The 22,448-nt window shown below is 40.8% G+C and overlaps 1 protein-coding gene across 2 annotated transcripts in view; it reads right to left on the bottom strand.

Moving 5' to 3' along the window:
* Positions 1 to 22,448, bottom strand: part of pbx1a (pre-B-cell leukemia homeobox 1a) — a 75,264-nt gene continuing 52,816 nt past the window's right edge. Inside the window, exons 7-13 of one of the 2 annotated variants that reach the window (XM_041054404.1) lie at positions 11,358 to 11,602; positions 9,169 to 9,359; positions 8,648 to 8,783; positions 7,870 to 8,029; positions 6,787 to 6,899; positions 5,438 to 5,527; positions 1 to 1,925 (exon numbers count right to left, since the gene is read on the bottom strand). In XM_041054404.1, the coding sequence (XP_040910338.1) occupies positions 1,833 to 1,925; positions 5,438 to 5,527; positions 6,787 to 6,899; positions 7,870 to 8,029; positions 8,648 to 8,783; positions 9,169 to 9,359; positions 11,358 to 11,602 (1,028 nt within the window). In that variant the 3' untranslated portion in view covers positions 1 to 1,832. The remainder of the gene's footprint in view (positions 1,926 to 5,437; positions 5,528 to 6,786; positions 6,900 to 7,869; positions 8,030 to 8,647; positions 8,784 to 9,168; positions 9,360 to 11,357; positions 11,603 to 22,448) is intronic. The other variant, XM_041054405.1, reaches the window with a different exon arrangement.

Raw genomic sequence — 22,448 nt, 5'->3', positions numbered from 1 at the left:
TCGCTGTATTACATATCATTTTTAATGTGTTGAAAACCCTTTCCAACAAAGCAAGTCAAGCACAATGGTGCACATAAACACATGTTGAAAGTTCATGAGCTAATTCACGAGAGTAGGAAAGCAAAAAGTAATAGCCTACATTAAGCATAACAATAAAAAAACAACAAAATACAAAAAACAAATAGGCCACACAACATAAAAAGTGCCTATAAACAAGGTTAGACTGCTCAGAAAACACATTATTTGACATAATGACTTGTCCCTCCTTTAGTGCTTAATGGTTAACATTTACAATCTTCATAAATGTTTTATACTGAAAAAAATCAGTCTGATAGTACTGAGACAAGCATGAGTTCAAATGTCTACATTTGTTTGGTGTCAATTCTAGGGTTACTAAAGCAGTACCAGCAGAATAATATATTGATTTATGTGTAAATGAACGCCCAGGAGAGGACACAATTCAACCAAATGTGGAACGTAACATTTTCTTTACATTAAAATGTCCTCAGCTGAGCAGCGGTTCAGGTGCGTCCAGATGCTTCTTTCATGACCAGCGGCTCCATGCTACAAGCATCTCTGGACCTGTGCTGTAGATTCAGGAGCAAGGATCCACTGTGTAAGCACGTAAAACTCTATTAGCATAATGACTTCCCTGTTTAAGTGGATTGTGGTTCATGTACTGAAAAACAAACTCAGTTACAGATGTTCTTGACAAACTTTCTTTTGTGTAGAAAATGATTTTTCTCTCATATTTCTTTCGGCTGGACAGTATTATTCACTTGATTGTAGCACCAGAGTGAAATGAGTAGAAAAAGAAATAGTGCTGTATATATGCGAAAAAAAAAAGATATTAAAACTGGCTTCATGTTGACACACTTTTTTTGACAGTTTTTGTTTTGGTTACATCAGCATTTTGGCATCGTCAAAAAAGTTTTCTTCTGTAGTGGTGATGGTAGAAAACAAAGAAAACAAACCGGAAGGATTCAAGTCATTTAAAAACAGAAAAAGATAAAACTGCTTCAAGAGAATTCTACAGTTCGTTGGCTGTAACTCTACCAATATGCTGCAGAACCAAAACCAAAGGTTGTGTAAAAATAATTTGTTTTAAGTTGATATGTCCTCCGTCTTAATGAATGATGTCAAGCTTGTCCGATTTGATGACAAGTATTTATTTATTGTTTTACAGATAACATATTTCACAGGGCTACCTTAGAGGTAAAATCTCCTGACAGGACTCTGTTTTGACTCGTCGGAGACAGAGGGGAAGATGAACATACTTTTATCAAGCACACATTGTAAACAACTGAGCAATATTTAAGTCTAAATGGCGTACCATAGAATAGGTGAGAGACAACAAAATGTAAGTAAGAAGATGTGCCTCTTGCTTGCAAAGACAAAAGTTTCCTTTTTACAAAACAAATAATGGTCACTGACATTTTTTCTCCTTTTTTTAGTGGCTGAGAGGTAGAATGAAGTATTTTCAGTTAAAACCAATGATTTGATTTTCATTACTTTATCATATCATTTTATCATGATGAGTGAAAACATTACGAGTGAATAAGTAACCCCAGCCCTCTGAATATAATGTGAAATCTGTACAAATGTCTCCACTGTTTGCAGTATTGTCTTGATTTTTATTGTGAAACTTTTTGTTTGTATCCCAAATGTCCAACGTTGTAAGCAGAGGAAATATTATCTTTTCTTTTTTTTTTTGAAGTAAGGATTTCACAGCAACTCTCCAGACTGTGAGACAGTGAATTCCTTTGTTTAATACTGTGAATAGCAAGGTCAGTCCATGTTTTTTTGTGGATGAGGTGTAGAGATGGATATATTCAGTTGGAAGTATCCGAATGAACGCTTCCGGGTCCTTCTGTGGGCGATGTCACTGACGAAGGAGTCGGAGCATCTTGCCAGCCACCATTTGTCTGTGGACATAAGACAGGAATTTTTTAGTTTAATGGTAACACAGTTACGGTCTGATACAAAATGCACATAAAAGTATCTTTAACAAGAAGGTATCATTCTCATTTCATATTTTTCTCCCATGAGAAATTGGGTGAAAAGTGTTGCCTGTGCAACCAAAGCCTGATATAGCTTATTCCTCTGTGCCACAGATCTCCACTATTTTCCAAAAAACGTTAAAAGTACATACTGTACATTGAGCTACACATCATTAGGTACCTTCATTATGGTGAACTTGGGAACTGCAGTTTAATCCATGGCTGAAAACAGTCACCAACAAATACCACTACTACTATTTACTCCAGCAATGAGCAATGGTTGTTAAACGGTGTTCAGCTGCTTTAGGACAGTACTGAGTCATAAAAGAAAAGCCCTATATATATTTGCAGAATAGCCCCAGCCTCCTCCTTTAATTGAAGGAATAATTTAACATCTTGGGAAATAAACTTTCTTGCCAAGAGTTAGTTGAGAAGTTACGTCTGCACACTAAATATGAAGCTGGAGCCAGGAGGCCCAGGAGGGCATAGCTCTGTACAATATTTAAAGATATCTACTTACCAGCACCTCTAAAGTTCACTAACTAACATATTATATTTCCTTTGTTTAATACAAACAAAACCCTCATGGTGATGACAAGAACCCAAGAGGTCACTGTGCTCGGCCAAAAAATTGATCCAGCACACAGCCCCTGTAAAACGTTGCCATTTTTACACTTCAGCGTTTGTGTATAAAAGACATATTAGTGATCTTTAGAGGTCTGGTATAATTTTTTTTTGTCCTGGCTCTTGCTTCATGCGTGGCTGCATGTATTGATTTAAAAAAAAATATTCAGAATGTAGAAAAATAGCTTCAAATTCAGATCAGGGTCAGACTCAGGGTTTCGAGTAGGTTTATTCAGTCCTTACAGAAAAAGGAGACTACATAAATCTGAAATTCAAATGCAAATGTGAAAGCTATGAGGCCTTTTCTCCAACAGCAGTGATGTCCAACAGCTACTCTAACAGCCAACATTAAAAACTCTCAAAACACTCTTTTTTTATGAGACTGTTCATTAAAAAATATGCTTGAGCCACTTCCCCCTCAAACCGACTGTCATAATGTGAGATAAACAGCGGAGATGAAACATGGAATATGCAGACCTTTTATATATCTCAGAATATACCCCTGAGATGGTTGATAAAAGAATAAATTATCACAATAAAAAAATATCTCTTGAAAATGGAGGCCTTCTCAAATCATGATAAAAGGTTGACTAAAGACCATTAAGGACATTAATTGCAATTTCCACGCTATTAGTGAGAGCTGGGAACGTGCTTTGGCAGCCTCTTATTTCCAAACCCTGTTATTTCGCGTAAAGACTGTCTGTCATCTTATTCTTATTCAAACATTTCCAGTCTCTGAGAGAGGCAACACCCACCAGCAATTTGAGGGGTGTAATTGCTGCTCAGTGATAAAGAAGGAGAGGTGAACCACAAGAGTTCAGTCAGTAGATCTTGGGAAGAGAAAAAAAAATATCATCTGGGCTCAATAAATACAAGCACCAACCTTAATCACAACTCCTTGCGATTTTTTTGTTTAAAGTGTGTTATTATTATAAAAGCACTATAAAGAACCTGATATCATTATCACCATCATCATATACAGTTGTTTTTTATTGTTACTTTTATTGTTTATATTAAAATGGAATCTTCAAAAGTAAGTATTCCTACTGAGGCTGGCTGATGTGGCCTAACATCTATTTCACAATAAACTGTCACACTTAGTTGTAGAATGATAAGTGCAATGTTTATTTTTATTTATTTATTTATTTATTTATTTATTAATTATTATTATTATTATTTTAAATACATCACTGACTGACATTTTAATTTCTCACAGTGGCTCATTTCTAATGTTTTTATCAAGAGACCTGGAATGAACTGTGGGCTGAACGATTGGCTGAGCTTCTGGTTGTATACCACTGGTGGTTGTAGCTATTTTTATTTCAATCATATACATTCTGAAAATGTATTACTAAGAATTGCAGATTTATGATAAAAAAAAAAAGATTGGCAGGAAATTCATTACCCTAATTTCTTTGGCTTTCTCATGTATTACCATTACATTCAGGTCCTCAAAGACTCTTCCAACCATCTGAATGAAACAATATTCTCTTTGTGGGAAAAAAACAACCAAAAAAAACAACAACAACAACAACCAAAGAAAACCTGGTTCTCAAGTTGCACCTATAATTTAAGAATCTGGAAATTACACTGTGTGTGTGTGTGTGTGTGTGTGTGCAATACATTTCTTACATTTTTTAATTGTTTTGAAATTAAGAAAGAAAATATGTAATTTCTGGGCAACGTGCTTGGATTCGGAAAAAGAGGCACGACTTGAGAAATTAGTGAAAAATCTTTGTTTATCATGCAACAAACAGAATCATTTTTGATTGTAAGAGTCTTTAAGAATTCAGATAATGATCTAATTTGCTTTTTTTATAGCTCACAGGGTATTTATTTCTGTGTTCTGTGTCTCCCATGTAAAGCTAATACATGAGAGGCAAACTGTCAAGAGACACATTTAATTGCTTCATAATGTTGGTTATTCAACAACTTTTGTTTACTGCCAAACCCAAATTCCTCCTAATGCTTGGAGCTTAGTCTTGGTTTTTGCACATTTCAAAAAAATATTTTGTCTGCTCTTATTAGTCCCACTATCTAACACATCAGCACATTTATTGAACACCTATTTCCAGTTGAGCCTGTTGCATGTTGTAACCGGCTTGATGCATCCATTCTTATTTTAGTACAAGGGGTGTTCCAGGCTTGGCTGTCAGTGTCGCTGTTCCTGTGGATGAATGATCTGACCAATGTGCTTGGACTGTTAGCCCAAAGCCCCGCTCTCTCTGTCCCTGTGACTGTCGTATTGATTCTGTTCAGCCCTGCGCAGCCTGTCGCTATGGATCTACATGCTAACACACCGCCTCCAGTGTTGCCTGTCCCACCCTGCCCAGCCCAGACCAGCAAGGAGACCTAGAAAACTGGCCCAGCCTTTGACAGGCTAGTTAAAGAGTTATTTTAAGAATTAGCAACTGGGAACTTTTTTGTGAAGCCAGTCTTAGAGGGTAGGAATGGTATGGCTTGTCCTTTGGTGCCAATGTGAGAGCAGCGTTGGGAAGGAGGATGACACCTGTGTCCTTGTTCCTGTCGACTGCAGGTGCCTCGCTAACGCTAATATCCTCCGACAGACTAGGAGCGTGTCCAGCTACTCAGCCTGGTAGCTGCCTCATTGCCTGCCACCTAGGGCACGACTGGAGCAGGGGGGCAACTAGCTGGACAACAGCCCAAACCAGGAATACTCTGCTAAGTGGCGTCCCAGCATGCATGCAGAATGACACAATATTATACACATTCTGTAAATGATGAATCTTTGCAAAGTAAGACAGAAAAGAAAATGTTGAGAAGGACAGAAGGAGATTGTTTACAGGTCTTACGTTGATGCCCTGTGGACTGTACATCTGGCTGGCTGCGAGGCTGTCACTGTATCCTCCGGTCTGGCTGATAACATGGCGAAGGGTATCCACCTGGAACAGCGGGGACACACAGACAAAAGGCCTGGTCAGACAAAAGCTCTGGATAACAAAGACAGCCATGCACAAAGGAAAGGTCAGTCTGATAGTAAAAGGGTACCATAAACAAGAAAAGGTTACAAACAGCGAATCAGAATGATTTGGCTGCTACTACAAGCTTGATAACAGACATTGCAAAAGGACAAAAATACCAGAAAAAAAGACAAGAACTAATTATGAATGTATTTCTAGTTGTAGAGAAATAATACATCAAAATCACGCATTAAACACAAACACTGCTCCGCAGCTCATTCTCCTAAATGTAGCTGCACTCTCCTGAGAATATGACACTGGAGTAAATGCTCTGATGAAGCTTCACATCGAAACACGTTCACCCGACATGGCTGCCAATAAAAATAAGGTGTAACTGAGGTCACATCTTAAATTATTTAGCTATAAAGGTTTCACTGGAATACAGCCATTCTCATGTTCTTCATAGATTTACTGGAAGCTGCTTTGTAGCTTTTGGCAGAGCAGGCAGACAGGTGATGCATGAAAACACACCTCCCGTGCGGACTACCCAACAAATCAGACAACTCTGCTGAAGAGGCCAAGTTAGTCAAAGTTGTACTTTCTCTTTTCTTTTTGCCGTCTTTTAATTATACACCCCTGGGAGTGACGCCATTCTGACATGATCAGAAAAATAACCCTTTTAAAGGAACATGAGTTTCAATAATTTAAGGCAAACCCTGAAGACCTCTTTACCTTCTATAATGGTCGTCTCCTTTGCATATTCATGAACGACCTAAAGCATTTGGAGAGCTGATCTGAATAGAAAAGGGGGGATGGAAGGAAAAAGAAATGATGCCGAAAGCACTAAAACTAAATGAAAATATAACTGCGGGTGGTGATTCCTTAATCTATGGCGAGAGTTATAACACTCAGAAACACTGTGTTGGTCATCGCTGTCCACCGGGGCAAGGTCAGGGCGCTACAGTGCACCAGTGGCTATGTGAACTCTTGTCAGGAGCGCTGATGAGTGTTGCACCATTTCCAAAACTGTCTGCAGTCGTCTACTCAACTGTGGGTTGACAATGGCTTCTACATTAATGTAAAGCTTCAGGCTAAGTATAACCTCTGTTTCACTGTGTAGGGCAAGTTATTGTGTGCATCTACATTCACAGAACGGTCAGTGGTCGAACAAAATCATAAGTGATCTCAAGAATTTGTGAGGTTTTAGTCATGTCAGACACTAAACTTGGAGAGGAGCCTACCTGGGATTGTATGTTGGCCCCAACCTGCCCCCCTTGGTACGAATCCCCATTGAGGGACTGCACACTCATGAACAAGTCTCCGGAGTTTGACATGTTAAAAGAGCCAGCAGAACCTGAGAATACACAGAGAAGAAGGCAGAGAAGAAGAAAGGGAGCAAGAGAATTGAACAAAGAGAGGAAAAGAGACAGAAAAAAGTAACAGGGAAGAAAATAGGGACAGAAAAGGAGTTAAAATGACCATGCATTAGCAAAAGTGCATTAAGTGGGTTAGTCTGGGAGGGCGGCAGGCATTGTGAAAAAGGCTTTTTCTACAAACCTGCACACTGCAGATGCAGTAGGTGCACATTCAAATATCACTGAACCATAATTTAAAAGGAAAAATCAGCCAACAAGAACCATAATGCAGAAAATCATCATAAAACCGTTTAAGTCCAGTTAAAACAAGGCTTATGGATTATATTGTTGTTAAATGTCCGTGCTCCTAGTGTTTCATTAAGGAAGTAATAATTGATCTGCAGGAAGACCCAAAGAATCGTCTTCGTCCTTTAATGGACCCCAGCTCCCCAGATGTAAAGAGACCATCGCGTAACTTGATTTCAACACCCGGTCCTAATCCAATACAGTTGCGAAGTCTCTATATGACAAAAGACTCCGCTTGCCCTCTGAACAGCTTAATGGCATGCACGAGGTCAACCGGACAAGAGGCAGGAAAAATTAACGTCCACAAGACCAAGAGGTCAATAACAGAGAGAGGAAGAAAGAGAGAGAAAGAAAATGAGTGAGAGAGACAGACAGCAAAGGCAGAAGAAGAAAGAGGAAAAATGGAGCGAGAAGAAGCAAGAAAGCCATACCATATCACTGAGTTAGTTCAGGAGATGAAGGAACTTCTGTTAGTCTACATGAAACAGCACCAGAGACTGAATTCTTGAGTTGCGGCTCAGGTATGAGAACAATTATTGTGCCCTATGTTGTGCCTCTACCTGTTCCCATATAAAAAAAAATATCTTTACTGATTCTTTGATCTATAGAGTTATATCTGATTATATACACAAGTGTTTTTTTCAACCAGCGTTTGAAGCTCACCTGCTGAATTGGGAGTTGAAGGGGAGTTTGCCTGACTGCCGTGAGCTGACACACTGGTTGCATTGACTGCAGTCCTCGCCGCATACATGTTGGCCTCTTCTTGGAACTTGCCGATGTTTTTCTTGTATCGGATTCTCTTGTTCCCAAACCAGTTTGATACCTGTCAAGATATCAGTGACAGGATACAGAAGCTGAATTATAAGTAAAATGAAAACACTTTTCTTGGAGTGTTAAATATCAACACCCAGTCTGTCTGGATTGTGATTCCTGTGCCAGTTAGCACACCACCTTCTAGCACTAGCTTTTGTGACTGCTGTGACATATTTGTATTTCCACACACACATGTTCACTCAAACTCTGAATCATTGCAGTCTGCATACATACTGGCTGCACATGCCTAATTATTTTTAACCTTAAAAATGCATTATTGGACCTGTTGTTTAATACTCCTGTTGAAGCCACACAAAAATACGATTTAAATAAGTAACTGTCTCCGGAACTGGAATTTATATTCATCTCTGTGAGGATGACAGTTATCACACACACTGTACAACAGGCTATATGTGAGTTGCTGCTTGTACAGAACCCATAATCAAACTTACAAAAATAAGCATCTATATTAATTTGAAAGAGCAAGGATACAAACCTTTAAAAAAATAACAGATCAGTCTGTGTAGACTCACTTGTATTGAATAAATACAAAAATACACATCAAGCACATAAGTAATTATAGGATCTTTAATTAAGTTTTAATTAAATTTGAGCTTATTGTGGTCACCTGTGACACTGTGATGCCGCATTTCTTGGCCAGTTCTTCCTTGGCCTCCTCGCTGGGGTAGGGGTTACTGAGATGGGAGTAAAAGTACTCGTTCAGGATCTCTGTCGCCTGTTTGTTGAAGTTCCTCCTCTTTCGTCTGGACAGAAAGCAGCAAAGAAAAGGACAGAGAGGAAATTAATGAAATATCCTTAGCAAACAAATAAATGTAATTAATTCCTCTCTTGCACATTCATTTATCCAAGATTGCTTAGTTTGTCTGAACAGTGTTTACAAGCTGGTAAACTGAAATAAGGACAAAAAAAAGTCTAATTGAAAGGTAAAGACACAATTGGATCTGTCTCATCGATGGCAACAAAAATGAAAATAAGGAAAAACTTTTAATGAACATAGAGAACACTTGTGAGCAGGATTTGGGATTGGTTTAGTTGCTTCCAGTCACATGGACACACACACACACACACACACACACACACACACACACACACACACACACACACACACACACACACACACACACAGACCTGGCATCGAGAAAGCGTGAGCGCAGGATCATGACGGCTTCGCAGGTGCTCTGTTTCAGCTGCATCTGGATGGAGCTGAACTTGCGGTGGATGATGCTGACCATGCGCTCGATCTCTTTCGGCGAGATGGGTCGTGTTCGAGACTGCTCCCTCAGCAGGTTCATCACATGGGTGGTGAACTCATTGCACGCCTGGATGCACAGACAGACAGGATTCATAAAAAGAATAACTATCACAGAGGCTCGACGGCATCAGACAGAACAAAAAGGACGAAATTGGATTCTGGAGAGGCTGCACCTTTGCTGGTAGGCCTTGGCCTTGTAGAAGCAGCGCTGACAGTATAACAGCAGCAGTGTTAGAGGTAATAAGAATAGTCTAAATTAAAGCAGCAGACGCAGCGCCATGTTTCACGCCAAACAAATGTGGCAGTGGAGTCATACAGTGGAGGCAGCGAGACTCGCAGTGCTGTGAATATTAAAAAGACTTCTCTTCAATGGAAGAGAAAATGTGACAAGTGAAGAGAAATTTAAAATGACAGCAGGCTTTCAGTCCCGTTAACGTTCAAGAGGTTTAAACTGTCTCCCTCTCTTTTCACTCCATCTTTCAGTCTACCTCGTTCTCTCTCTGTCTGAATCAGTCACTGGATATGACTGCATTCAGAGTCAAGGTGTCTGTTGCTTGTCAACACCAGGGTTACGTCAGTCAAAGTGATGCACCGAGCAGCCGTTCTGCTTGCACACACACGCCAGACACTACTCACTCATACGCGCGCGAGGTGTACGTAGCGTGGTGACACAAAAATGCTCAGGTGTATATTGAGTGTGACAGTTAGCGATGACTAGCCTTCCTCGGAGAAGATGACAAACCCAGAGCGTTTTGACTTCCGAGGGAATGACAAGAAGTTACAGTCTTTGGAAAAGAGCTGGTGTGTGACTGATATAATGGCTGCTTGACTGCGGAGGATAACATCTCTGAAAGCTTGGCTTGTCATGAGTTGGCCTGTGAGAGCTGATTTCAAGAGCATTATAGTTAAAAAAAACAAAAAAAAAACAAAACAAAAAAAACATATCCCATCCATCCTTTATACCAGCTTATTCCTATTAAAGTTCACAAATGGAGCTTATCCCAGCATGAATTGGCTAAAGGAGAAGCAAAATAGTCATGGACTCGATGCCAGGCTGTTATGGCGTAAAACACAATATTCCCTCTCACATTCACATGTATGGCCAATTTAGATTCTCTAATTCACCTCAGCTGCATGCTGGTTTTTTCACCATAGAAGGAAACACTTGAGGAAAATATGTAAACTCAGTACAGAGAGGACACGAGCCACATCTCCAACCCTCATTATATTAACTGCTTTTATTCATATATATATTTTTTTGGTATCAAAAACCTCTCCCAACCTCTCCCTTCATAGGGAGAGGTTGGGATCAGCATTGATATGGAGTCCTTATAAAGAACATTAAAATAACATCTGTAATTCAGCAACCAAGACCCATGTTTGCACATGTAAAAGCTTTGTATAAAATATAATCTATATAATTCTCTAACATTCTCTGAAACTTTTGCCTCTACCCATATTCACCATCAGTCAAGCTAATGATCAATGTTCTGGTCAAGAGGTTAAAGTGCAAACCTTGAACTGCAAAGTCTCTGCTTCGCATCTGGCGTGAGACCTCTGTTGCATGTCTTTGTCTGCCATAATTTCCTATCATTTCCCTATTGGATCTTTCAAATAAAGACATACAAATGCCCTAAAGTTCGTTCATAAAGTAGACCATTGCTCCAACACACTGAGGTACAACAGTAAAGAGGATTCCCTCGAGTGTGAACTGTAAAGGGAGCATAAAATACTCAAAAATATGATTCAGACACTGTTTCACTTAAAGATACACCAGGGCAGATGCTTCCAATGGCAGGGACCTGAAGGGTTTCCAAGTGATAAAAAAAAACTCCCTGGTTGTTTATCACCTTCCTGGCCAAAACGTGTGGCAGGCTGGCATATTACCAATGCATTTGGTATTCACTGATAAAACAAAATATATTTCAAATAAAATGACAAAATAAATATGTGTTACAAGGCTAGGAACTGAGCTAAATAATGAGATTATTTATCTATAATAAACCATAGCTGAGAAAATGCTGGTGGAGAGCCAGTGTCACAAAAACAATATTCCTGGTCCCACCTGCTCATACTTCTCCAACTCTGTGTGGTAAATTTGTCGGATCTGAGACAGCTTGGCCCGGTAGTCAGAGTGTTCTGCCGAGTTGTCGGCACCGACGCCGCCTGTGGCTGCTGCAGCGGCTGCTGCAGCTGCCGACCCACCGCCTTTCTCTGGCCCAGCCACGCCCTCTGCCAGCAGCATGTTGTCCAGTCGCATCAGCTGGGGATCTGGAGGCTCCTCCTCCTGGGCACCTCGGATACTGAGCACTGTGGAGGACAAGAGAAGATGACATCAACATAAAGGTACTGAACTGTCTAATTTGTATTCTTAGTGATTCGATTTTAAGGTGAACCAAGTGGCTGAATAACAAGGCAGAGGAACTTAACAACGACTGAAAGAGAGTCTTTACTACTTCTGCCGCTCCAGCCCAAAGTGAACTCCCTGAAATATGGCCGTCGTTTTAATGGTTCGAGTCTGTGCCATAAAAACCTGCAGCCGCACAGAGGCTGGCAGCTAAGGAAGACCATAAAACTATCATTTCATCGATTCTGACTATCATTTCATGTGAAAAAAATTAACACAGCCTTCCACCACAGTTCATCTGTCATTGCTCTCCTTATGCTCAGATTATGTTTAGTTTCTGGCTGATGGCTTTATTATCTTGTCAGATATTGTCTACAAAGCAAACCAAACTAATGACACAAGTGTGACGCAGTGTGTTAATGCAGAGATACGTGTCTCACATAAATCAGTTAAAGAGAATACAGAATTCAAGCTAAATCAGATAATTCCAACACTACACGTATCTTTCCACAAATTGGAAATGTGATGCTTTCTTATATACAAATCATTAAGAATAGAAAAGGTTAAAGTTTGAATATTCACCAGCAATGGATTTGTAATCACTAGGATTAATTTTTTAAAACATTCATGGCATTAGTAAAACATCTAGCATTAATATTTTTTTTTTCATCTCAACATCAAACTGGATGTTGTGGAGATTGTTTCTCCACGTCTTACAAAGAACTACTAAATCAGTATTCTGCCACCACACTTGAAGTCCCAGTGCAGTATTCACACTGTTGTAATCTTAATTTAGCAGGACTAAGGATGTTTTTACAACTGATACTAAGGTCAGTTTGCAGACTTGTTTGGGGATTTGAATCAACCCTGAGTCTTAACACACCTACAGGCGATCAGCTCTCAACTGACAATCAGCTCCCATGGCGTAAAGAGTGAAGAGTAAACACAACAACGACAGGCCTGCTGAGATGGCCGCGCACAAACAAAGCACACACAAAATCAGATTCATTCCTGCACACATCCACTCACAAAGATAATTTGTGAAAATATATCTGACTCGTTCAATAATACTACGTTAACTGTATTCTAGAATATAAAACATCCTGGTATTTCAGCATGATTTTTTAAATTTAGGATCAGCTGTACTGCCCTGCCTCTTCCTGCCACCAGAAGGCTCCCTCGGTAAAGCAGCAGAGCGTCCTGCTTTTCTCAGAGGTGCTGAAAACAGCCGACCAGGTGCAGCCCTCCATTCCATCCACTGTCTTCAAGGACAAAGACAAAGCTCACACAGCCACCACATTTTTCACACACACTTTAATCCACGCATCTATCAAAAGGTTTCAGGAGGACAATCTAATATCACATACCGTATGTCTCTTCCATGATGATTGTAGACAGTGGGGGTAAATGACAGGCTGTGTGACAGAGCAGTAAAGCCATATTGAAGCCCCACAGTCTCCGGTCACAGCAACGGCTCTTTTGTAATGAGGATGTAAGGCTGAGTCGCCCTGTGACCTTTCTGTTGAGCAGGGGGTCCAGATGGATTCCTGGGGCAGTGTGGGGAGCTTGTCTACCCTAGTCCTCCTCTTTTCATCCCCCCACCCCTTTTCTTTCCCTCTCTTTTTTCTCCTCCTGCAATAACATCATCCATTCCCATCAGCTCCAACACGTGAGCAAGCGCAGCTCAAGAGGCAAATGTCAATGGCTATCAGACGGCTGGAAAAGGTCAGGAGTTCAGGTGGGGAGCAGATATATATGTGCATGTGTGTGTGGGCGCATTTGCACATGTGCAGGTAGATGAATATGTGGATATTTTTTATGTGAATCACACCAGCGGGAAATTATAACACTCACCAATTTGATTCTGACAAAATAGTGGCACATCCCAACCAGAGGGGGAATCTAATGAGCCTAAGAGTGATTTATTCATTCCCTCCAAGTCCCCGAGTGCACAACTAAAAGCATGAAATGGATTAAATAAATACAATTAATAAGGAAAATCAAACGAATTCACTGTGCTGTGGCATAATTACCCTAACCACAGCCATCAGCTTTATATATTTCTGTTCAGTAATAGCAATGAAATCGATTAGACCTCAATGCCAGTCAGGGTGCTCGTTGTGAACTCTGCCACCATGGACTATACATTAACATAATCACCTGACAGAGGGAAGTGCCCCTATTACAATACATCACATGCTCGCAACACTTATAATAATAACACCACAAAATCTTTTATATACACTTTCTAGTCTGTTGCAGCAACAAAGGCACGGAGACCATACTGCTCTGCGATTCTCTTTTTCCATGGACAGTCACAGATTAGTATCTATAAAAGGAAGATGGCCATCATCTCATCTTGATCATTACCGACAGACTTAATTGAACAATGAGAGGACACAATTCCCTTCTCTGTCGCTTCCTCCCTCCCTCCCTCCCTCCCTCCCTCCTATCTTCTTCTTTCCTTCCCTTTGTGCACACTCTTGTATAATTCCTTCCCTGAGATGTGGGGCACTAAAACCAAAAAGGCAAAGCATAAAAAATGAATGCGTATCTTAAACAATTCTTGAGTCGTTTCCTGAATAATGAATGGGATTCTAAGAATAAGCCTTTGTTTTGGTTATTGACAAAATTAATTTCTGCTGTTTTACTTCCTTAAGAGCTGGCTCATGCCCATCACCACTCTGCCTGCTGTTTGCAGACAACTGGAGTGTAAATAAACATGACGATTAAGCCACCCACTCATACAGGGAGAATCAAGGTGTGCACACACACACACATACACAGCACAAACATGCACTTTGTGCATGAATCCAAGCACTCATGCAGGCACACACACCACATACATTCACACAGGAAAAATACACAGCTATGCACATTGGCAGACTACCCTGAGCACCCAGCCTTGCGCCTTGCGAGTTCTTTTAAATGAAAACATGTTTAATTAATGATGTTGAAGTATTCTGTCACAATTAGGAAGATTTACGGTCAAACAAGGCAGCAGTGATGTCCCTGACAGCCACGATGAAGGTTTACCCTCCTTGCCTCTGACTGGCAGCTAGCAGCCAACGTTGGACTGGATCCATTTCCCATCAATACAGTAATGCAATACACTCCGCAGCACTGTGGTGTATATATGTGCATTTGTGTGTGCATGTACGTGTGTGTCCTTCCTTGCCTAGCTCTTGTCCACATCACATGACCCCAGAGAGGACCAGGCAGTGGCTGTGCTCTTTATTGATTGTGTGGGCACACGTCATCTAGGGTTTCAGCAGTTAATAAATCAGGCCTGCTCCTGATACAACCGTGGATGTGTGTATACATCTGCGTGTGTGTGTGTGTGTGTGGGCCTGTCACAGACCAGTCAGCAGGAGTGAAAGCGACAGCCACATGATAATGTAACATCACCACCATTCATCCCTGCCACACAGCATTCTGAGACAAAACAACAACAACCTAGGAACCTGAAAAAAAAAAAAACAGCGTGATTTACAGCAGACATGACAAGTATCACTAATACAAATCCTCCCCTCCCCGCTCCTTCAAGGAGTTCAGCATCCTGCTCTCATCTGCATTTGATACAAGCCCAATAAAGCAGTCTTCATAAGACACAGCACTGCTCCATATTTCATGCTGACCCACACAGTAGGGGTAAACTACAGTACTACGCAATGCTATTATCATTACTGAGAACACAAAATGAATATTGTGTTGCTTTATGTCCAATTTACTATATATGTGGTAATTTCTACTGAACAGACTCAGGGCTTCAATAAGGAAAGAGCAATCATTATGAAATTATTAATTGTAGTTCACTACAAAGTATATGCCATGAAACAATTGCTATATTATAAATATGGTGTTTTTTAAAATAGTCTTAAATTGGTCTTTAATGTATTTGTATTTCTATCCATAAACTCATGGAGGTCTAAAATATTCTCTCAATCACCAGGAAATAAGAAGCTGCTCAAGTAGCACTCAAAATCTGACAACTACATTACCCACAATTCAACTCAACCACCAACCGTTGAGTCGCAGATTTGTGTGTTTGTTATGCTAGTAGCTAATATAGCTTCATGCAGAGAGGAGGATTGGGCTACAGAGATCTGGCAAAATCACTTCTCTCTAACTTCATGCCTCCCGATTTTTTAATATTCAGACTTTTGCTCCTCAAACCTGACCAACGCTTATTCGAGTGAATTTACTTCAGTCAGTTTATCAGATTTCACTCAGCTGCCTCTGGAGAGACTAAAGGCTTTATAAAACGTGTTCCACATATGCAGTGGTTCTCTCCAACAACTGCAAACACATGCTGAAGTATTAAATCCGTGGAGTTTAGGCTTAAAATGTTGTACACACACACCAAGTTGAAGACCAGTGTCTGCAGTACATGTGTTTTAATTCTGATGGATAACTGTTAAGACTGGCGGTGGTGATAATTATTTCCATTACTGATTAATCAGCCTATTCCTTTCTTGATTAATTGATCAAGTGTTTGATCCATAAAGAAAATGGTGGAAAATGTCCATCACTAAAGTCCAAGCTGATGCCTATAATTTATTTATTCTATTTATTTGTTTTGCAAAGAACAGCCCCAGATCCAAACATATTCAATTTACTATCACATGACATAATGAAACTCCTCACATTTGGGAAGTTGAAACTAGATCATGTTTGGTTGATACCAAAAAAGTACTGAGGTCCTGAAGTCCTACCAATAAAACAATCATCATAATGCAGCACTGTGTCATATCTCACACTGACCCACACAGTAGGGTTAAACTACAGCGCTAAACAACGCCATTATCATTACTGAGAACACTTAATGCGTTATATCCAATTTACTGTCTATGTGCCCATTTCAACTGAGTTGAATCTGGGCTTTAATAAAGAAAGCGCAGTAATTATGAAATTGCTAATCACAGTGCACAATGAAATCTATGCTATGAAAACTGTTATTATATTCTCAACATCGCGTTGTTTAAATTGTCTTAAAATGTTCTGTACTGTAAGTTGAAAGCTAAATTTGTGGTCTATCCGTGAACTCATGGGAAACTTTCTCAGGCCCAAAATGTTCTCTCCATCACCAGATAATGGGAAGCTGTACAGCCTCAGTACACAAGGGCATAGTCATAAAGTACCTCTAAAACAGCTTTATGTTTTATCAGCCATCTCGAGTATCATGTGCAGAAAAGGGGCCGAGCTGGAGTGTTGTATCTGACACTGGGTGGGGGGATGGGGGATACCAAGGACAAGGAAAAACACCAAAGAAATACTGGAGGGACAGGCAGAGACGAGGAGATGTGGACGGTACAGGCAAGGAGGGAAGAGAGTGATGGAGGGAGAATGAAAGGCGAAAAATAGAAATGGAATAGGAAAGCGAGGTGTCAATTAAAAAAATGAACCCCAGTGCATTTGGGAGGTGACAGCTGGTGGGAGACGAGCTGACAGGCGTCACATTAGGCGGATTTGGTGGCCGCTCCCCTCATCCCCTCCTTTTTGTTCCTTCTCTCCCTCTGTCTTTCTCCCTCTCTGGCTTTCTCCACTGGCGATCGGTAGTTTCTCATGCGGCAGTGGTGGCGGCGGCAAGTGAGGCAAGAACTCAGCTTGGTGTTTTTCAGAACAAGTTCCCCCTGCAGCTACTCCTAATAACGGTAATTATCGTCATCATCTGAGGCTTAAGCAGGCCAGTTTGAGGCCTGAGGGGCTGGCCTGATAATGAGGCAGCCAGCGCCAGAGGAGAAGACCATTCAGCGCACCGCCCTGCCACCAATGCAGAGTACTCCCATTTAAAAGCCTTCATTAAAATAATTCATTATTCAAAATAGACAATACATTAGCCCCCTGGCTGTCAGTCTTTCTTAAGGTGTCTTAAAATATATATCTTGTTGATTGAATCAAACTCATGCTCAGCCCATGCAGTTCTAACAGCTCCAGGCTGCACTGGAAACCACGTTGGCTGAATAGCTGAGGCGAAGTCACGAGCTTGTGGAGCAGCGAGCTCAACAGTCGGCCTGCTAGCAGACAGACAAAGACACCTCTATGGAGAGAGGCCCATACACAAGAAAACACAAAGTAAACAAATAACTGATAGAACCAACTTTTGGATAAAGTTTGGACAGGGGATTTGTGATGTTTCAATTTTATAGAGTTTTTTTTGGGACATTTTTACCTTCATTTGACAGTTAGCAGGAAGGTCCCCAGAATTTGAACCTAGGAAATTGAAACTACATGGTCACCATCTTAAGTAGCTAATATTCCTCAACAGAATATTGGAGAGTTTTGGGAACTCAACACTTTTTCAATGTCAGAATAAGAGGGGCAGCATCCGACATTTTCTCTAACTTTCTAAAATCGACAGTCTGACTCATTTTCATGCAGCAATTAGCTGTGTAAAACAGTTTTCTTTGATGGAACAACACATCAAATAAAACAGTTATTTTCGAGCACAATCATAACTGCCAGATAATTTGGCATACAGTTGCAGATCTTGGCCAAAAAATAAAACACGACTCTAAACTTAGCAAAGTTATGATTTAAATTAAGAAACATCTGACAAAAGAATAAATAAGCAAGACTAAGTATCTGAACATTCAATTCCTGATGCCCACTGTCCGAAGCCTCAGAGGTTAATGGTATGAGTATTTAGTCATTTGCCATTAAAAAGCTCACAAAATGACACATTATTTTATCAAGACTTCCTTAATGAATCAAATTTGTCATCTACTTTTCCACAAATAAATACCAGCCTCTAATCAAATGACAGCAAGCTTAGTGATGCTGTCCCAGGCAACAGTTGGTGAGGAGGTGACGTGTGAAGCCTTCGGAGCCAGGAGGAGATGGTCCGTGACAGTTAGCGTCCTGCCCTAACTGTTACCCTACAAGCCCTCCCTACGCACCAGGACAAGACATGAAACAAGAGGTCCGGTAACGCAATCCTCCTCAGGTCCCCGTGATGTGTATTCCTGTGCATGGCACATTTCATAAGGCTCCGCTCTTTGACTGGTGATGAGTTTATGCGAAGGTAATTAACAGTAATTAATCCTTAATTACAGCAATTAGCTGAGTCGCAGTAAATTAAGCCACATCTGGAGGCACGGAGCAGGGCTAGACAAGTGGAGGGGGGTTTGACAAGGGGGGAGATGCAGGGACCACATAACCATGCCTGTTTAGGTCTACCTGGGATGTCCAGGTTGCCATTTCTGCTCCAGGTGGTCTGCTGGGAGCTGTGATACACTAAGCGATCTCAGAGGTGGGTGATGGGGCAGGGTCTGATGAGCACAGAGGCCTGAGAGAGGAGGTTCATTTCTGAACAAAATTGTTTCATCTCAGGGAGAAAGGGTCCCTTAAGCTACCATGCAAGGACACCCACCATATGGCCACTCATAGACAATAGTGCTTGTGGTTCTGCTTCGCTGTGCTTGGCTTCACTCAACAACATGTGAACATGCATTTTACACAACATTGCTAGGAAAAAAAAAACCTGGCTTGCAGTTTGCCTCTCTGGGAGAACAAAACTACACCCACCATTTACAGGGCAAAATAGAGAGAACAGAAACAGACAGAGATGCTGCTGGTACATTATTATTGTCCTGTACAGAGTCCACCATACAGAGTCCCACGGTTCAGTCTGTACTAGCCTCTACTATTAAAAAAGATTCTGTGTGCTTACTTAGATTATCCCATGATGCATTTCATCCCCACTGGGACCAATATCTTCCATGATGACAATGCTCTTCTCCATAAAGCATAAGTGGTCACTTTGAATGGCATGATAATAATGTTAGCTGTATGCCAGTGCCTCCTCCGTAAATAGATATGATCCTATTGTCTTTTCTATATTTAGATACAATGCAAACTGAGCATCTATGTATATATAGTATCTGTGCATCTCAGGTTGAGGAAGTGTTACGTCAGGAACTAAATATCCTACATATGAGGAGCCGGCTGAACAATATAAATTGACAGGTAATGTCAGCTTGGATAAATGCTGATCTTGTGTTCTCCTCAACTGCTCAGGCGCTGGCTGGCTGAGCAGTGATATGCCTGTACTGTGATGCTTTCAGCTCTACCCTCCTTTTCCTTTTTGGAGAGCAACTCAAAATATTTTATGGGTCAAATGATCATCAGCCTTTTAGTCTTCTCTCATGTTGTTGTACAGCAGAGGCCCTGAAGCTCTCCACAAGTTCAGATCACACTCCCACAAGACTACAAAGGACACTTTTGTTGTCCCATGACAAACCGCAGCACAGCTAAAACTGTCAGAACACTGTCAGTGTGGTAGGTTTTGAGAATGACATTACAGGACTAAAAGAGGACTGCAAATACTGACCACTTTAACTAGTGATTAATCCAGGACTGCAGCTCTCAGATATTTCCATTGCAGATTATTCTTACAATCCATTAACTGTTTTGTCCATAAAATGTCAGAAAATTAGGAAATACGCTATATAATTTTCCAGAGCCGAAGGGCTTGTATTTAAATTGCTTGGTTTATCCGACTGTTAGTGCAAAACAGATATTTGGTTTACTATCATATATGACATAAAACGTTATCAAAACCTTACATATCAGAAACTAGAACCAGCGAATACGTCATGGATGTCTGAGAATTGTATGTTTTGTCCAACCAACAGTCCAAACCTCAAAAATGTTCAGTTTACAATGACGCAATGTGGAAAAGCAACAAATCCTCACAAGTAAAGAAGTGAAACTGGCAAATGTTTACCATTTTCACTTTATCACTAACGTAAATAATTAATTAAGTAAATGTGTCCATGTACAGTTTTTAACGAGGGATTCACTCTTTGGTCATCAAAACGTCAAAAAAAAAAAGTCAAAAGTGCCCCTAACTTCAGCAAAAAGTTGCAGTGTAGAATCTGGCAGGTGGACCAATGCCATCCAAATGTTTGATAGGCTTCAAGGTGCCATTAATATTGTTCCACTTGAGAGATTTGTTCCAGCAGGAAGTATAGCCTCGCCCTGCATTTATCAGGGAGCTTCCCATCAAGGGTCAAACCGGCTTTGTTTTGCTGCGTGTGCACTTTGTTTGGATGCTGTCACAACTACGGAAATCCCTGTGAGGTTTACTGTTTTGCCAGGCCTGGTGTTCCAAAGACTAGTGATGCTTAGTCTGCCCCTAGCTGTCAGGAGACAAAAACAATGTGAGGGATCACTGTCCATTAGAGAGAGTAGCTCCATTTCATACAGAGATGTTTCTTTGTTTAATATCTTTGTTAACATCTACTTCTAACCTGCTTGGAGTACTAGATAAGTGATGGTTTGGATAATAATAATAAAAAAACCCCAAAGTGCCAGAAATTTTGCATAAACAAAACAGAGCACTTAAAAGACAAATGAAGGTATTTTTTCATGCATGATACCATACCCGGCACTACCAGAACTGCCCTAATGCAGAAATGATGCAAATAATATTTGACTAATGTTTGCTATGAGAAGCTGCAGCTTCTTACTCATCGAAGGCGAGAGCAAAAAAGAAAAAAAAAGTTCATGGTGTTGCTGGAAGAATGCGTGTGTGTGTGTGTGTATGTGTATGTGTGTGTGTGTTGGAGGGGGTCAACTTGGGACAAAGGTTTAGAGCTGTAACAATGAATATGACGATGCAATGCCTGTAGGCAGAGGGAGGGAGAGCGAGATAGAGAAGCACAGAAGCAGAGAGAGAGAGAGAGAGAGAGAGAGAGAGAGAGAGAGAGTGTGTGTTTACAGCAGAGGTAGTGGTCCAGGCAGTCTAAGTGGCCTGGCTGGCAGGCCTACCACACCACTAGCGGATAAAGCCTAGTCATTAATCACAAGCCTGTGAGATCGTCCCAGTGTAGCAGAATACTGGGTCAGAGGGAGCTCCTGCTGTCAATCAGCACTGAAATGTGTGTGTGCGCGTGTGTGCGTGGAGTGGGACTATAAGCGGGGGAGTATGTTTTTGATGAGAATATGTCACTTTGCCTCCAGCTACAAAAAGCATATAGTACTAAGGAATTAATGCATTAATGCAAACACCAGCGTGCAAGTGCTAGACGTCATTTACATGAAAAGCATACCGAGTCGTCCATTGGGAATGAAAGCAACATTTCCTGCCCTAAAAGCTGAGGCTTGATTTTAAAAAATAAAGACAACAGTGCTCTCTGTAAAAGAAGCAAACCAATATAAAATGCACAGAGCCCTGTGGCATCAGCAGCACACGCCAGAAACACTGATATCCCATTCAAATGAGAAACACTTGTAAGACATGGGTCTACCGAATGCATGTTGACCCAGTTTTTTCATGCTGCTGTCACGGGTTCATACACTGTCATCACTGTCGACAAACACTTGAGTCTGCAGCTGAAGTTCTATTGACCATACTTGCACATGCAGACTCATTCAGATCGGAATCCAATGCCAGTTTAACCTGGGTCACTGTGTCAGTCTGAGAGGGAGAGAGAGCACACTACAAATGTTCACACCAAATCTTTGAATAGGAAAGTCAGAAACTGCAAACCATGAAAAACACAACAAGAAAAGCTGCTAAAGCAGCCCAAACTCCACCAACACTGGACACTGGCTCCCTTTCATGTTGTCTTTAATGACAGACTGCACATGAGAAATGCAGCGGTGCAGCATGTTTTTTAAATCCTGGGATACTTCTGCTCTCTCTGATCTTCTGCAACTTGTTGATATTTTGTTGATCCAACATGAGGGCCTGTACTCATTTCCAGCAAAAGGACATGCATCACTTGCACTGATGCTGTGGTCAGCTCTGTCAAAATAGTGAAGTATCTTTTATAAAAAATCAATGAATTAAAAAAAGTCTGT

This window comes from Toxotes jaculatrix, chromosome 14, assembly GCF_017976425.1.
Source record: "Toxotes jaculatrix isolate fToxJac2 chromosome 14, fToxJac2.pri, whole genome shotgun sequence".
In the NCBI taxonomy this organism is placed as follows: domain Eukaryota; kingdom Metazoa; phylum Chordata; class Actinopteri; family Toxotidae; genus Toxotes; species Toxotes jaculatrix.
The sequence above is the reverse complement of the archived record's forward strand: the minus strand, read 5'-3'. Positions and strand labels throughout refer to the sequence as shown.